The sequence below is a fragment of the Neovison vison genome, chromosome 11 (genome assembly GCF_020171115.1).
Source record: "Neovison vison isolate M4711 chromosome 11, ASM_NN_V1, whole genome shotgun sequence".
NCBI lineage: Eukaryota > Metazoa > Chordata > Mammalia > Carnivora > Mustelidae > Neogale > Neogale vison.
In genome coordinates this window covers 192918680-192936446 of record NC_058101.1, presented here as the reverse complement: position 1 = coordinate 192936446, position 17767 = coordinate 192918680, and the positions used below count along the sequence as shown (strand labels likewise).

At 38.9% G+C, this 17767-nt stretch overlaps 1 protein-coding gene across 4 annotated transcripts in view; it reads right to left on the bottom strand.

Moving 5' to 3' along the window:
- DLC1 (DLC1 Rho GTPase activating protein) overlaps positions 1-17767 on the bottom strand; it is a 568091-nt gene that overhangs the window by 174247 nt on the left and 376077 nt on the right. For 2 of the 4 annotated variants that reach the window (XM_044225532.1, XM_044225533.1), the window contains exon 1: positions 6618-6790. The exons of the other annotated variants lie outside the window; for them this stretch is intronic. In XM_044225532.1, the coding sequence (XP_044081467.1) occupies positions 6618-6756 (139 nt within the window). In that variant the 5' untranslated portion in view covers positions 6757-6790. Of the gene's footprint in view, positions 1-6617; positions 6791-17767 lie in introns of those variants that run through there. 4 annotated transcript variants of the gene reach the window in all.

Here is a 17767-nt window from a genome sequence, read left to right as displayed (position 1 = left end):
GAATGTTCCTTTAAATCAAGTTTTGGCTTCAAGATATAGCTTCAGATCCTTCAGCATACCTGTGACTAATTAATCTATCCCTTCTACCACGCCCTTGACTTTGGACACATTTTGTTATTGTAATTATAAGGACCTTTGGCAAAATATGCAGACAGCTTATACATACTAGTTTTAAATGAGAAAAGCTGCACAAGTTTGCTCCAGAAAGGGAGGTGGCCAAACATCCCTTTCAAGTGGCAGCCTTGACATTTAGCATACTTTTTCCCATACCAGAGCTGCACCACATGATTGAAACCCCAGGCTGCTGGTGCTGGTGCTCTTTTCCATGTTTGGCTCCATCTAGAGAGCGATTTTCAAAGCAGGTTCTAACTCGCTTGGGGAGACTGAGATATTGTATATGTAGCTTGACAAAGTCATATGCAAGGACTGATTTCTTTACCAATGTGCAAAAACAGCTTTCTCATGAGTCATTTCATTTTGGAATTCAACAAGGTCTGCACAGAAGTCACCTGATTCTTTGTTTCTTTTTCTTCCAGAGGTATGGAAATAAATTCCATTTGGCATTGATAGTTTACCTTTTATTTTCTACTTTTGGACGGGTTGAACTATTTTTGCCCAAAAGGCTTAGATAAATTATAGTGGTGTGCTAGCAGGGTGAAACTTCTATGGACCTAGGGCATGGGGAAAGAGAAAAGGGGTTATAACAATGAAACTGATGTACTTTACTCTATGTCAGTGGCTCTTCTAAGTTCTCTACACAGTAGCTCATTTAATCTTTGAAACAACTTTATGACCCAAGTACTATGATCATCCTCTTTATATTGGTAAGAAAAAGACTGACTTGCCCAAAGCTCTCTAGTGCAAGAGCAGGATTTGAACCCAGAAGTCTGATATCATAGCCAGCTCTCTTAGCCAATATATTATGTTCTCACTCACCAAAGCTGACCTCGACATCAACGTGTTCCTTTTTCACTGAAAGAGTATTATCTAATTTAATAGGGCCATGCTACATCTACCCTCCCGAAATGTAATAGGGACTCATGAAGCACCATTAGTTGTTGTCTCTCAGACCCTTTAAAATATTATACATAGTATTGCATACATCCAGGGAAGTCTTTGTTTACTGGAGGAGCCTGCATATTTTGAGGCATACATCATTCTTGGTTAAAAGGCATTATATATGCCCTTACTTGCTGCTTTTCACTGTGAACCAATGAGCAGAAGACAGTTCACAGGAGTCAATGTTTGTGGTTTCTCGTCATGGGAAGTGGGCCAGAATTCCTGATGTCCCACTGAATCGAGGGCCAAAGTACGACAGAGCACATCAAACATTCGTCTTGCGAGTGAATTGGAGACCTAGTCAGCAGAAATGTAAAACTCAATTTCACAAAAGACAGAAGATACCCACCACTCAACAGAATACCCCCAGGGTATCCAATCTAATGTAAATACTTAAATTTATTCTATGTCCATTGAATCTCACTTGGATTGAGAGTCGTCTCAATTTTCCTGCCTTCCTCCTAGACAATTTAGTTTTCTTCCTTCTTGAAAATGTTTAGCTATGGAAGTAGGGACACATGTCCCAAAACAGGCTGAGGCTTTTTTACATTTTTCCCCCCTTATATGTCATGTTTCTCTAACAGAGTAGGTTGAATACTTTTTAAACAATAAGGGGGTTTTACACTATATAAGCTGTGCTTACTTTATGAGATGCCATTAAATAAAGGCTAATATTTAATTTCTTTTCAGTATATTTATCCATTCCACTTTGCAAACTGATGAAAGCTACTGTACATGTGTGTAGTCAGGGTTTTGTCTTTCTTTTAGCCTCTCTGTCTTCTTTCTGGTCTGAACGTTAGTGTCTCTTGTTTTTCCTTCGAGGCAGTCTAATTGGTACATCAGTCCACACTCGTTTGCAGAGCTTTGTTGAAAATGTATCAACAAAATCCAGTCCTCTCATCTATGACACCTCAGCATCTCAGTCTATGAGAATGGTTGTCTGGAAGGACTCAGAATGCAAAGTATGGCTAAAGCAGGAATTCTCAACCTAAGGTCTGCTGAGAGAATTTGGAGTGTCTATAAACTTGGATGAGGACAAATTTCTTTCTTTTATTTTCACAAAACCCAAACTGGAATTTAGCTCTTCTTCCAAATATGAACTGGAAGACTGAAAAACTGTCACCTCCCCCTGCCTCACACACAATGGGATTAGTTGTTCCTGTGACTTTGTCACCAACAGAAACCAGACTTTTCCACAGCATATTAGAGTTGATGTAGATATCACAAAACATCATTTATAATTATTTCTACTCCACAGTTTGGGGAGTTAATAAACCTACTCCAGATCACACACGATTGTGGTTTTTGTGCTATCAACATTCACAGATACTCATGTGACATCGTTGCTGGCCCCATTCAGTCACCAAACAGTAAAGTTGAAAGTCTGTACATTGCTGGCCTAGATGTGGATGTTGCTCCCCTGTATTCTATCTATAATAGTTGGTGACAAGGAGATGAATCAAAGATTACGGTACAGTTTGATTTTTTTTAAAAGATTTTATTTATTTATTTGACAGAGAGAGATCACAAGTAGGCAGAGAGGCAGGCAGAGAGAGTGAGAGGGAAGCAGGCTCCCTGCTGAGCAAAGAGCCCAATGCGGGACTCGATCCCAGGACCCTGAGATCATGACCTGAGCCGAAGGCAGAGGCTTAACCCACTGTGCCACCCAGGAGCCCCTGTACAGTTTAATGTTCTTATTCTAGCTAGAGATAACAATCTGCACACTGGTATCCTTACAAAATATTTAATTTATATTTACTTCCCCATATTTTAAACATTATAGTCTATTATACAATTCACTCATTTTCTATTACTATACCATAATTTTGTGTTTGGAATACCCTGATAACTAAATTGTACTATAACTGATTTCCTTTATAATTCAATGTATCTTATTTACACATCAAAAAATATTTTTTGGGGGCACCTGGGTGGCTCAGCGGGTTAAGCCTCTGCTTTCGGCTCAGGTCATGATCTCAGGGTCCTGGGATCGAGCCCCGCATCGGGCTCTCTGCTCAGTGGGGAGCCTGCTTCCCCCTCTCCCTCTGCCTGCCTCTCTACCTGCTTGTGATCTCGCTGTCAAATAAAAAAATAAAAATCTTAAAAAAATCTTTTTCTTTCTGGGAAGTGAACTCAGGCTTCACCAGAATGCCAAAAACATCTATTAGCACAAAAAAGGCTAAGAAGCCCTATTTGAAAGGATTAAGGGGTAACAGGTTTTAGGGAATGAAATGTACCCTGAAGCCAAGAAGTCTGTGTACCCAAAGGGAGGGAGGAGGCAGTAGAGGAACTACGAGAGGCGTGGAAGAGATTGATGATAGATGCACAGTTTGTCCAGAGAAGGGCTGTCTACCTTATCCATCACCCACTGTTAACCTCAACGTTGTAATTCCCTGGAAACTAGATGTCATCCTCTGCTTTTATTTATTTTTATTTTTATAGAAGATATATTTCATTTTTATTTTGGTGGGAGGAGGAGCAGAGGAAGAGGGAGAAGGAGAGAGAGAGAATCTCAAGTAGACTTTGCTGAGCACAGAGTCCCAACAGAGGGCTTGATCCCAGGACCCTGAGACCATGACCTGAGCCAAAACCAAGAGTCAGACGCTTAACCAACTGAACCACCCAGGAGCCCACAGGGGCTTCTAAGTTTAGGAAAGAGATTGTGTACCTTGGTTTGGGAATAACAGACAGAGAGAGAATAGGAGTAAAAGAAACCCTGCGGGTTGTGGTTGGGCAGAAAAAGGCAATTCCATGTAAAGGAGGATACAATTAAGACAGTCTGTTCCATCACTCCTTACAAGTTGAAGGTCTTCTCCTAGCAGCACTTCTGATTTTGTTTACACAAGGAAAGGGATCCTTAAAAATAATAGGCAGAATCCCTGTTTTACTTATAAGGGTTTTTAAGGTAAAGAAATGTAAATAATGGTTTTCATACATAACACCATTTGGGGTAGAAGAACTGGGAACTGTTAAGTTATGTAGGGTGTGTGTATTTGCGGGGGTGAGAGAGAGAGATACACACACACACATACATGCACATGCACATGGAGAGAGAGAAAAAACTAACTGATTGAGAGAGAAACTACCAAACAAGGAAACTTAAAACTTTGTCCCATGGCCAAAGAAGTTAAACCTCTGGAAGAAACGGAAATCTCAGGTTAGTGTTTGAGAGACTTGATGAAAGTCATCAAAGTAATGAGCATCATGAAAATAACACTTCAGCTAGTATTAAAAGAAGTATTTTCCTCAGAGGCTTCAAAACACTGGTTTACCCGTCCCAGCGTTAATTTTACAACGTGAGGTGAAGCTGGAGATTTGGACTTGGTACCTCCCTCCATTTTGCAGCCGAGGGTGGGGTGTTATGATAGATAATAAAGACTGTATCTGGTGTTTAGAGAAGTGACTTTTTGTGGATAACTCGCGGCTTTTATTTAGCTTGGGGTTGGTAGGAAGGTGGGGCGCAGAGAAGTCTGAGGAGAAGGAGGACAGTAAGTGCTCTTGAGATCTGGATGTGCACCAAATTGCTCTCCACCTGACAAACACTGATTGAGCTCTGAGCCATGTGCCAAGCACAGGGGAGGCATGAAAGGGGTCCAAGTCTCCAATCACCAGTCAGTAGCGGTAGCCAAAATTCTTTCTTTTCAAGTTTAGTACCTGGATTCTCTTCTGTGTGAATTACCTAATAGGTCATACTCACCTTAGAAAAACTGGGCAATATAAAGAATTTCTTTCTTCGGTGGGCAGGGAACAAGTAAAATCCTCTTTGCTGTTAGAGCTGTGGAAATGTTTAACTTCTATCACATACAAAAAGTAACTATTTTTCTTTAAATGTTTTTCATTTGATGCTACATTTTTTACCCCATATACATTATGTGTGTGTGTGTGTGTGTGTGTGTGTGTACATACACACAAACATACAAATGAAAGACAAGCAGCAACTTTCTAGGGATAATATCCTCATTCTAGGAGGCCAACAGCTGTCAAAATCTCATCATTTATGAAAATATAAGGGGAATCCTGGGAAGCAGGAATGTTTGATTTAATCTTACTCTCGAGTTTAAACACTAAACCACAAAATATTTTTGTGTGTCTTTAATAAGACATTATTTGTGGAACCTTTCCACTTGTGACAATGGATTTGTCAAATAAGGCAACAATGAAGGATCTACTTTTTTTTTAAAGGCCAACCAGTTATAGTTAATTATAGTAGATTTTATATTCTACTACCTTGTTTCTTAAATTTTCTCTGGCTAATTGCAAACTGTTAACACTAGATAATACAGCTTAAAAAAAACTTACTGGAATATAGGATTTCTTTAAGGTATCATATTTATTTGAAAGCCATAATAAAATGGCTAAATTTAAAATATTTTGCTCTCCCTCCTCTGCTTTATGATTCAACTTGACATTGTTTACTCTGACCTGTACTGGGCAATATTGTTTCGCTTAACAAAGAGAAAGAGCTCCATGAGCATTTAGGACAACCTTACAGCCTACGAAGGGATATAGCTAGCATGTTATCTTCATAATCTGTTATCACAATCACGACCCTTACATTTCCCCCTCTTCAAGTCATGCCAAGACTATCATGTGAAAGTCAAAGGACCTTTTTATTGAGAACACACAGCACAGAAATCTGTTGACACTTGGAGGCCACTTTTAATATTTGTAACAATTCGGAACTCCACACAGAATATGAAAAGCAACCAGGTTAACAAAAAAAAAAAAACAAAAAACCTATCTCTGGCCCATTCACGTAGATGACACAAATACAGAGACTTACAGAGCACCCAAGAGGGAGCCATGAAACAGGACTAGGATGCCTTTCCTGAATTCAGAGAGATTATTTTATCACAAGATGCTATTTTATATCAATTTATATTCTTGATACAAGGATCAGGCATAAGTTGTTTCTTTTACTGTACCCCTTAAAACACTGTTGGCCATTTGGTTGCTGTCACATGAGCCCTACTAAGTCTGAATTGCACCACTGTATTTGTTTTATTATATTTCAAACGCCTGCCTCTAGCATACCTGACACCCTCTTGGAACTCAGAGCAGCTCCAGGCTGCCAGAGGAAATACCAGCAGGCTTTCACTGGGTAGCGCAGATTACTCCACTGACACACAGCCTTTCCAGGCCGCTCTCCAGCAGAGACTGGGCCACCTGGGGCCAGAGCAGCCCCACCTCGGACCCCCGCGGGCACAACAGACCTTGCAGCTTCTGCGTGCAGCTGCCCGTCACTACTGATTCCCTGACACTCAAAAGGACCTTGCTTTTCTTCTCAAGGTTAAAAAAAAAAAAACCACACCTCTCATAAACCTTATCTAGAAATAATCAGACCAGAAACCAGAGAGGCATTAGGGAAAAAAAAAAAAAAAAAAAATTCCAGAAACGTTAAATACCAGAGGAAGGGAGATGGAAAGCATTGCCATGACGGCGATGAACTTTATCCAGCCGATGAGATCATTAATTATCCGAGTTAATATCTGCGTCTGTGCGCTGAATTGTTTTCCTTTTAATACCTCTCGTCCCTCCCTCCCCTTCGCGCCCCTCACCTGCCAGCCTTCTGTCTCTGGTGTTTTTCCAAATAACATCCAGGGCTCTGGCGGTGGAGTCTCGGATGTGATCGCTAAAGGACCTCCGGAGAGGGGCTCTCAGGGACCGAGCCATCACGTGGGCCTCGGGGTCCCCCATCCAGGCGCAGTGGACTTCAGCGCAGCCCCGGCGCCGCGACCATGCTGGCCTCCTCCCACTGCAGATTGTCCTTCGCCGGCTGCGGGCTGGGGCTCCGCGGGGCGGCGGGGCTGCGTGAGCGCCGGGCCCGGGGGCGAGCCGCGAGCGAGCCCTGCGCCCTCAGGATCCCGGCATTGCGGCTCGCACTGCGGCCCGGGAAGCGCCGACTGCAGGCGGCCTCCTGGATGGCCGCCAAGCGCGCGGCTGCCACATCTGGAAAGGCTTACAAATGAGCCCGCGACACACTCGCGCAGCGCTCGGCTGCCTTCGTGGCTGTGGAGATGATTCTGGCTCCCTGTGTAATCTAAATAACTCGACTTGGTACCAGCTCGGCCGTTCGTCTAGTTAAAACTCGTCTCCTTCCCTGGCAATCCAGGTTAACCTTGTGCTTTTGAAGGAAAGGCAGAGCAGGGGGCAAAAAAGTGAGGGAGGGAGACAAGGAGGGATGGCAGGTGGGGTCCTCTTCAACTTTCAAGGTAAATTCTCATTCATAGTTGCATCTGATTAACTCACTTGTGTTTTATTAAGTCATGGTTTGGGATTACGCTGTTTATGACACAGAAAGTTCAAACTTTAGTTGTGGGTGAGCTTGGAAGGAAGATACGCTGGAGGAGAACCTCCAGGAGAACCTCGGATTCTCTCGAGGAAGTGGATACCTGAGTTTTAAAGGAAACACTAATCACCTCTCCATATTTCCCTTCTAACTATGCTCCTACTTAGTTTTAAATGGTTTAATCAAGTAATTCTAGGTTTTGCCTCTAAATAAGGTTCAAATGTTCCCTGGTTTTGAGAATCTTTTAATTCCAAGTAAGCAAACTTCATCATTATAATTGTACATCAAAACCTCTCTCCTGAAGAGTAAAAGATCTGCCAAGCGTCATGAAATCAAAATACAGGCCAACTGCTTCTTCAACAAGATCTGTTTTTGAGTTTCTAAACTGCCAAATAACTTTATTTCTTTGCCAATGAATTTGGCTGATTTTCTGCTTTTTAATGCAGTATTAATCCGCTCCTCTCTCACTCTCCCTTAAATGCCATCTTCTAACTTTCAAGGTTTGGCATGGAGGCTTACTATTGGCATCACAATAGTATCTAAAGGCCAGTTCATAACCTTTGTGAAATTAGAAAATGCTGTAAAAGCACTTTGACAACTTGGTTATACAAGGGGTAGCGAGACCGTGCTCACAAGTTATAACTAACACTTGTGGCACTACTTATTAGTAACCCGCATGTCTTCAATCATACTGTTCCCAAGTTGTTAAAGCCCATGAGTCTCTCCAGCTGAGAACGTGCATCTCTATATTGTCTTCCTTGCCTTATCACTGGGCTGGGCATAGGTCAGGAGACAAGTACTAACTGCCGAGGCATGTGGACCTTTGTGCCCCGTGGGAGCCAATTCCGAGGGAAACTTCTTCATTAAAAAAAGTCTCAAGGGTGCCTGGGTGGCTCAGTGGGTTAAGCCGCTGCCTTTGGCTCAGGTCATGATCTCAGGGTCCTGGGATCGAGTCCCGCATTGGGCTCTCTGCTCAGCAGGGAGCCTGCTTCCTCCTCTCTCTCTCTCTGCCTGCCTCTCTGCCTACTTGTGATCTCTCTCTGTCAAATAAATAAATAAAATCTTTAAAAAAAAAGTCTCAAAAAATTTGATTGCCTAATACATGGAGCCATTCTAAAAAAAGTACTAGAAGTCTGTGCGTGTGTGTGTGTGTGTGTGCGTGGATATGTGTGTGTGCGTGTGTGTGCGCACACCCATGGATGTGTTTCACCTTCAAAAAGGTCTGCGCACCTTGAAACAGGTTGACTCATTTCTGGTCAGGTTGAACAGGGCAGGTCTGTTTGTAGAGGAACAGTATGAAGTAATCATAGCATAAGCAGTGAACCACTCTCTGTGCTAGGCACAGGGAAGTTGAAGATGAATAAGACATCGGCTCAGTCTTTGAGCAGAAATCCCACTGACCACAAATCATTTCAAAATAGTGTCATAAATTCTATGACAGAAGCATGTACCAAGCATTATGGTAGCACAAAGAAGGAAAAGGAAGCCTGGATTCCTAACTCCTCTTAAGCACTGACCTCACCTAAATTTCCATTTAAGATTTATGACCTACAACCATTCCCAGCACAAATATCAACAGCTGATTATATGATTCATGCAAAGTCACTGACTGTAACAGCATGAAGCTTTCCTGTACCTATCCACAGAACGGGAAACAGCATTTATGGAGTACCTATGACATACCAAAACTCTTCTAGCACTGTAGATAGACCCACATATGTACACCCCTAATAGGTATTATTATCTCCTCTTTAGAAATGAGGAAGCTGGAGCGCAGAGAGAAGAGATTTGAGAAAGGAGATAATAAATGCCAGACCTAGGATTCATACCCAGAGCTATCTGCATTCAAAGCTCATTAGCCTTCCGATCAACTTGACTGCTCATAAATTAATGACAGTGATAATGACCCATTAGGGTTTATCTAGGCTCAACTGATATTAAGCTATAGGCCAAAACTCTTTAACTGAAGTCAAATAAAATCACCACTGATAGTGATGGGCTCATGGTATGAAAGAAGCCTGAGTCTCAGAGGGGTTTTAGATGACCCCAGCTATGAAAATTGAAGTGCAGTGAGCCAAGAGAACAAAGGCCTAGTCAACACATGTTGCTTAATGATAGGACACTCTGGTCTGATCTCCAAAGTGTTCTAAAACATCCTCCTTCTCCTCTGTGACATGTTCTTTCAAAGACAATACTCCTAGTACTTCACTGTAGCTCGTCTCAGCAGGTATTACAAAAGCCTACTTAATTCTAAGCACAGGTTCCATTTGGTAGACCAGCCCAAAGACCTAACCTAAGAGGTATATGGAAACTTACCATCTTAAATATAACTCTTACTGACAGACTATTGGAGCAGGGGAGCACAGCTATGTTTTCAAGCAAGGTGGACTTTAATTTTTTATTTTACCATATTCCAAAGTAGAGCTGGCAATTTTACCCCTCGTTTCTAAAAACTCATTAAATTCAAATTTCATTGTGAAGGTATTTCAACTCCTTGTAAATGAGTCTCACCCACATATCAAAGGTATGATGTAAAAACCAATACACTGTCAATTTAAAATTGTTTTTATTTTTTGCTTTCTGGCTGTATTTATATGCCATTGAAAGAAATGTTCCATGCAGAAAAAGTGTTTTTCAAAATTCACCATTTATAGAATAATTACTCGAATTTTATTTCCATGAATTTAAAATAATCCAAGTCTCTTTTCACTGAGAGGTGAGGACAGTATACCATAATTAATGTTATCTCCGCTTGGCAGATAGGAAAAGTGGGAATATGAGAAGTTTATTGATTTTTTTAAAGATCCTGCTGGGAATTATAAGAGAAATGAAGATAGCAATACTGTGCTTTGATTGCTCTTCAGTTCCTTTTTCTTGTGATAAAGGGCTAGTTTCAGCCATTGGTGGAGCTGCTCTCTGACCTGGGGGACTCCTATTTGTATATTAATCTGGAGACTCTCCTCAAGTATGTCCCTAATATTTTCCATGTAAGAAAACCATTCCATTTTAGTAATGTATTATAGATTTTATTTAGTTTTGTCTAATTTGTAATTTTTGTCTTTTTATTATAAATAAAATTTTAATTTTATAGTGTTTCTAGGTCCCATATGCTTTGATCTAATGTTAGGGATACCTTCTCTTCCAAGCCCGTGTCACACAGATCCACTTTGATCTATTGGCACTCTTATTTGGTGATGAAACTCATTTAAGCCTCCTTTGGAGTAATCAGAACATTAGAATTAACCAAAGTGCTAGTAGGTTCTTTCAAAATAGTATGAGTAATGATGGGAAATGAAATGTTTATTAAGAGTCAACGCCATGCTTAGATCTGGGTCTTTGGAACAGGAAGGAAATTATTAAAACTCCATTTGGTTAAGCCCTGTGAGAGACCTAGCCCCTGCAACAGGACAACAGGTTAAGTGAAAGACAGTGGCTATCTGGCACAGCAGGTCTGCTTAAGGGCTGCACTTTCATCAAAGGACTTCTCCATTATATTTCTACATCTCCAAAAGCCCATGACAAAATTCATAGTATGACGCTTCTGTGACTCTAAGGACAACTTTCTGTCTCTCCCCCGACCACCCGCAATGGAGAATGCCTAGCATATAGGTTACATGCTGCCAATCTCTGTTTCCATTTTGGTTTTTCTTTATTTAGCATGACCATCTTGAATACATTTGCTCTGATGCAAGTGGCCATTTTATTTGCCCCTACAATTGGAACCATAAGGATTACATTCAGTTTGGTTGAGAATCTTCTTTGTGATAAATTGTTAAATATTTTCAACCGAAGGGGTCAAGGCAAAGTTGTTTACACTATCAGTTAGGTATCTATTGATGCTCGATAGACCAATAGACCACAAGGACAATTTTCTTCAAATTGGTGATCTCCAACCTGAGGGCAGACAAGAGTCTCCTTGGAAGGCGAGAAGAAAATCTTAGAATCTATGTCTATTTAGATAGCCCTTTGAGTTTTTTCTATTTTTCCAATATACAGACATGCAAGTACAATGATTTATGGATAAAATTTATAAATAAATGTATATATTGGGGTTGTATGCTCAGAAACTCATGGGAGTTAGCGATCAAAGATGTTCAGAGACTATTTCTCTACAACTCCTGATATATACACCAAAATCACACTATCTTTCAGGGCAAAAGCAGTTTGTTGCGGGAATACTGTTGAATAATAAGCATTTTTCTTTCCTCATTTATCATAATAAGTGTGATAAGTGTGATCACTTCTTGTGATAAATGAGGAAAGTAAAAAACAAGAAGTGAATACGAGGAAAGAAAAATGTTCTTTTCTTCCTGACACAGTAATACCTTCTTTCCTTTTAAACTACTGAATCTCATTACTAACTGCTTTCTGAAGCAAAGTTCTTCACTTGGGCTGAGAAGTCACCTAGCCTTTGAGAAAAGAAACTGCTCTATACTGAATGTTTGTGTTCTCCTCCAAATTCATATGTTGAAATCTAATCCTCAATGTGATGGTATTAGAAAGTGGGGTCTTGGGAAAATGATTAGGTCATGAAAGTTGATCCATCATGAAAGAGATAAGTTCCCTATAAAAGAGAACTTGGGATCTCCTTGCCCCATTTCCATGTGAGGGCTCAGCAAAAAGATGGGGTCTATGAACCAGGAAGTAGGTCCTCACCAGACACGAAATATGCTGGCACCTTGATCATCCTCACAGACTCTGGATCGTGAGAAAAACATCTCTGTTGTTTACAAGTCACCCAGTCTATGGGATTCTGCTAAGTCAGACCAAACAGACTAAGTCAGAGACAGACCGCGTTTGAGTCCTGCCCCTTGACAGCTTTGTGATCTTAGGACAGCATTTTCACAATTGCTATAAAGGGGATTGATTAGATCCTTGATTCTGGTACAGAAGGGGAGATGGAAGTAAAGCATACAGAATCCAACAGGATGGGGCCTGTCCTCCGGAAGTGGAACAGAAAGGTTAAACAACTCTACTGGGGTAGGTGGTCTCATTCCTCTTCTAAAAAGTATCTTCACAGAATCTAAGCTATTAGTAAATTAATTGGCCATTTTTATACTTTCCTCAAGCTATTTTCAAGTTGCTTTAGAATATGTTTCTTTGGAGTTGTTCATTTGTTTGTTTTGGTTCACTTCTCTCTCAATTATTTCCTTTCCATTTTTTGTTGACTAGTTCACTCTAGTTTTCTATACTAGTAATTTTGGCAGAAAGACAGGAAAGAAAAAGTACTAGAGAATGGGAAGAGGAAGTAGTAGTGCTCCCAGAATTTTTTTTTAATGTAATGATTTCAGATTTTTTGTGTGTTCTGATTTCAGAAGGTTAAAATATTTTTAATTCTATAGAAAAATCAACAAGAATGCATCAGCAATAGTGCTAAAGAAATAATACATCTATAATTTATATTGCCTTAGCAGAGGATAGACTATCTATTGGTAAAATAAATTTTAGACATAGTTAAAACTTAAGGAGGAAATTTAGCAAGGAAATGTCCTTGCTCTTATTCTTCGTTTTCTCTTATATCTTCTATTCTTCCTTTTGTCATTTTATCCTTCTATTGTTTATTCTTCATGGTATAAAATTTCAGTATACTATGAACTAAAGGAGTCCAACCTTATAACATAGAATTACAGTGATGTAATTTCTCTGTTTACTAAGACTTAAGAGTATATTATGACTATTTGAATTACTTTTAAATTGCATTTATTTCCATTCATACAAGTTTTATATGTATCTTTATGTTGACATTGGAAGCAAAAAAAATCAACCTCTTGCTGATTCTGAATAAAAGACTTCTTCTGAGAAACAAAAATATTCAAATGCTTTGTTTTACCTTCATGTAATCTCACTGCCACAAGTCTCTATAAAGAGCTAAATGTTGATTATCTTTTGGATCTTAACATTTATCAATAACCTCTAATAAAATGCTGTACTAATAGTAAAATCAAAAGCAATATGGGATAATGGTATACTTGAGCATATGCGTTCAGGGATAATTTTGAAGTCGGGCCAAACAGGAACAAAAATATTTTTCTATGTTAATATAACCTATTGATTATAGCTTTTCAACCATATTAATAAATATTTAGTATTATTAATAAATAAATGTTATTTATTAACAGGACCTCAAACACACTGCCAATACCAAGTCTGAATGTTTTCATAAAAAGGTAGTTTATAGGTTGCCTTAGCTCCTGTCCACAAAGGGATCCTGAAGATATACTGCCACTCCTGCCACGCACGCACAAAATATAAAACAATGTTTTTCAGAAATTTCATAATAGGTAAAGCAGGACTGTGATTTCTGAAAGAGAGTTTTAAAAAAACAAAACAAAACGAGCTCTACAATGTTTCCGGCTTACTGCCTGGGGGTATTTGCTGGCTACAGAGTAGAGAGAGAAAAACCAAACATAACCTGAGATCTTTTTTTTTAAAGATTTTTAAACTTTATTTATTTGACAGACAGAGATCACAAGTAGGCAGAGAGGCGGGCAGAGAGAGAAGGAGGGGAAGCAGGCTCCCCACTTAGCAGAGAGCCTGATGCAGGGCTCAACCCCAGGACCCTGGGATCATGACCTGAGCTGAAGGCAGTGGCTGAGCTGAGCCGCTGAGCCACCCAGGCGCCCCATAATCTGAGAATCTTGAGGTGACAGACATTAGAGTTTATGGAGACTGAGGCAGCTAGAGTTTGCAAGTCAGAGTACCAAAAAAAAGAGAGCAACATTGTGAGATCTGCATATTTGCAGAGAAGTCTTCCAAACCTTTGTCTGAATACTGATCTGTACAGATGTAGAAGGAAATTTCCCAAACTTGGGGAAAAAATATTGGAAGTCAATAGGCAGATAACATCCTGGAGCTCACACAGGGCTGGGATTAGTTTCTATTTCCACCGGTCAGCACGATGAGGCCTCATGTAATAAGCAGCCTTGGGTATAGAATCCCTAGAAGGGTCATGCCTTAGTAGGGGGACTAAATTAGTTTTAGGATAATGGCTGCTCTGAACCTGCCAGCAGAAGAAAGGAAAAAAATAAATATAAGAGCAGAAATAATTGAAACTGAACATAAAAAATAGAAGTTAAAAGACTGTTTTTTGGAAAGATCAATAAAGTTGATTAATCTCTAGTCAGATTAACTAGAAATAAAAAATGAGTTTAAGGGACACATGGGTGGCTCAGTCGGTTAAGCATCTGCCTTTGGCTCAGGCCATATGTCTCTCTCATTGAATTCCTTGCTCAGCGGGGAGCCTAATTCTCCCTTGGCTTATGGCGCCCACTGCTTTGCATGCTCTCTCACTCTCTGACAAATAAATGAGTAAGATCTTTTTTAAAAAGTGAATTTAATAGGATCAAAGTTTAATATACAAAAATCAATTATATTTGCATATACTATCAATGAAAAATTAGTAAGTCTCATTTATAACATGATAAAAAAGTATGAAAATACTTAGAGAAAATACTGGTAACAAATGTGTATACCATACACTGAATGCTTTATAAAACATTACTAAGAGAAATTAAATACCCAAATAAATAGAGACATATATCATGTTCATGGAATTGCATACTCAATACTGTCAGGATATTAATTCTCCCATACTAATCTATAAAATCAATATGAATCAAAATTCTACAAGTTCTTTTCTTTTTTTAACTGACAAGTTAATTCTAAAATTTATATGGAAATACAAAGGACCTAAATAAATAAAAAATTTTTTGAAAAAGAGGTGCAATATTAAGAATTTATACTTCCAGACATCAAGACTTATAAATCTACAGTTATCAAAATGGGATGATACTGATTTAAGGATAGGCATATAGAACAATGGAACAGAAGAAAGATTTTGGAAATAGGTCCATACAACATGTTCAGCTGATTTTCGATAAAGATGCCAAGGTAAATCAATGGAGAAAAATAATCTTTTCAACAAATGGTATTGGGACAATTGGATGCCATATGGAAGAAAATGAACCTCAACCCTTATCTCAAATGTTAAACAAACAATAACTCTAAATGGACCATGAACCATAGTACAAATTTAGGAGTAAAACTATAAGGTGTGTACAAGAAACTCTGTAGCCTTAAGTTAGGCAAAGTTTCCTTAGGATCCAATAAGCATCAGTCATTAAACAATGGTTAAATTGGAACCAAAAAATTCCTTTGTCCTCTTAAAAATACTGCAAAGAAAAGAAAAATTCAAGTCACTGACTAGGAGAAAATACTTACAAAGCATATATCCAGAATAGATAAAGAGCCCTATAATTCGATGTAACAAAAAGACAAATAACCAGATTATAACAAATGGGCAAAAATTTTGAAATGACACTTTGCAAAAGAAGGTATATGAATAGCTAACAAGTACAAGAAGCTATCCAATCTCAGTCATTAGGAAAATGCAAATTAAAATCATACTGAGTTACCATTACACACTCAAATTAAAAAGACTAACCACGTCAAGTGTTGGGTAGGATGTTGGACAACTGGAATTCTTATATATTGCTGGTGGGAATGTAAAATGACCTACCCACTTTGAAAATTTGGAAGTTTCTTTTGAAAGTCAAACATACCCTTACCAACTAAATCAACTCAGGTATTACTCAAAAGAAATGATAACATATGTTTGTATAAATGCTTGTAGGATAATACTGGTAGCACCTTCTTCCATTCACAGATAATTCTAAAAAAGGCACAACTACAGTGATAAAGACTAGCTCAGTGCTCACCGAGGTCTGTGGATGAGGGTGAGGGTCGGGTGAGATTCACTGTAAGGCACATAAGTGTTATTCCGAGGGTGATGAAAAAAAAAGCAAAATGCTAAATGGAAATACTTCAACATAAATAAAAGAAACAGAGTGTTAATATCTCTAATAAAGCACTTTTACAAATAATAAAAAAGCAAAATAGAAACAAGGCAATTGAAAAAATTAATGGATTTTATGAGAAAGCATTTTACAGAATATATGGAGGTGACAGAATTGGGAAATAGAAGCTCAGGGTTCAAATTTTGGTCACTGAAAATTCCAGGATAAAAGCAAATCACCAAAGCTCTGAATCTTTGAGAATCTGATGTAAGTCTTCACAGAGAGGTGGGGAGGAATCTGCTGCTTAGAGTGCGATTACTGGCTTGGAGTATGTATGGAATGTATATATGGAAATAATATCCAAGTGCTATGTTACTGGATCAAATTATATGAGAGAGATTTATAATAAGACACTTTAGATATTATTAATAGCATTATATGAATGGTATCATGAAAGACTCATTCTATGTTGAATAATTATTAATATAATTTCATGCAATGTTATTAGTATTGTCATGTTATTAACCAAAACAATAAAAAGATTTCAACTCAATAATGATGTTACTATTGGATTCCACTATTATATTAGGATATGTTATTTGTGCGGATATATATTCCTTTCTGGGGCACCTAATGGAACCTTAAAATATGATATTTAAGTAAACAGGTATTTTGCTAACATTAGCAGAAATAGAACATAAAATTTTCTCTCTTTCTATTAAATAGGAAGCCAAAAACTCTTCACAAATATTTTAAGCAAGGAAAAAAATAGGAAAAAAAATGAAACTCTTACTTTTGTCACTGACATTAAAAAGCTTAGTAAATACAAGGCAGAAGAAGAAAGTAAAAAAGAAAAGCTTTCAGAAAAGGAAAAATAGATTTAAGGGAGATGGAAGTCATTTGCATAAATTATGCTGTACAGGAACTGGCAGTCTGCAAACTTCACCTTAAAAAAAGGAATCTGCATAGAAGGTAGAGCGCATTTCCTACTGAAGAAAAAAGCAAGTGATGAAGGGCAGTGGAAATTGTTAGCAAGTGCTTCTTTTGGACAAATTCCTTTTTCTTTCCTTCCTTCCTGCCTGCCTTCCTTCCTTCCTTTCCGCAGCAGGGAAGACCCTCATAAACAGACTAAAGAAACAGGGCACCTGCACTGCTTCCTTAATCTTGAATTGGTGACTCAGGGGGTTCTGACCCTAATTTTCCCTCACACTCCCTATTGGCTTGGGCTTCTTGGTCTTTGAGACTTTTAATTTTTTTAAAAGGATTTTATTTATTTATTTATCAGACAGAGAGAGAGCACAAGCAGGGGGAGCAGCAGGCAGGGAGCCCAATGCAGGACTCAATGCAGGACCCCGGGGTCATGACCTGAGCCGAAGGCAGAGGCTTAACCATTTGAGCCACCCAGGCATCCCTCTTTTTGAGATTTTTTAATGTGAGGCCAATGGCTCATCAGAGGCTCTATGAATGACCACAGAGGAGCACAGAAATCTAGAGGAAGCATTTAGAAATCCAGAGGAAGCATTCTTATAGTAGTTGGACAGAGTAATTTTATGTCTGTTGAATCTAATGATAAAACACTTTGGCTTCTATGTTTTATGTTTTATGTCTTACCCCAGTTTTATTT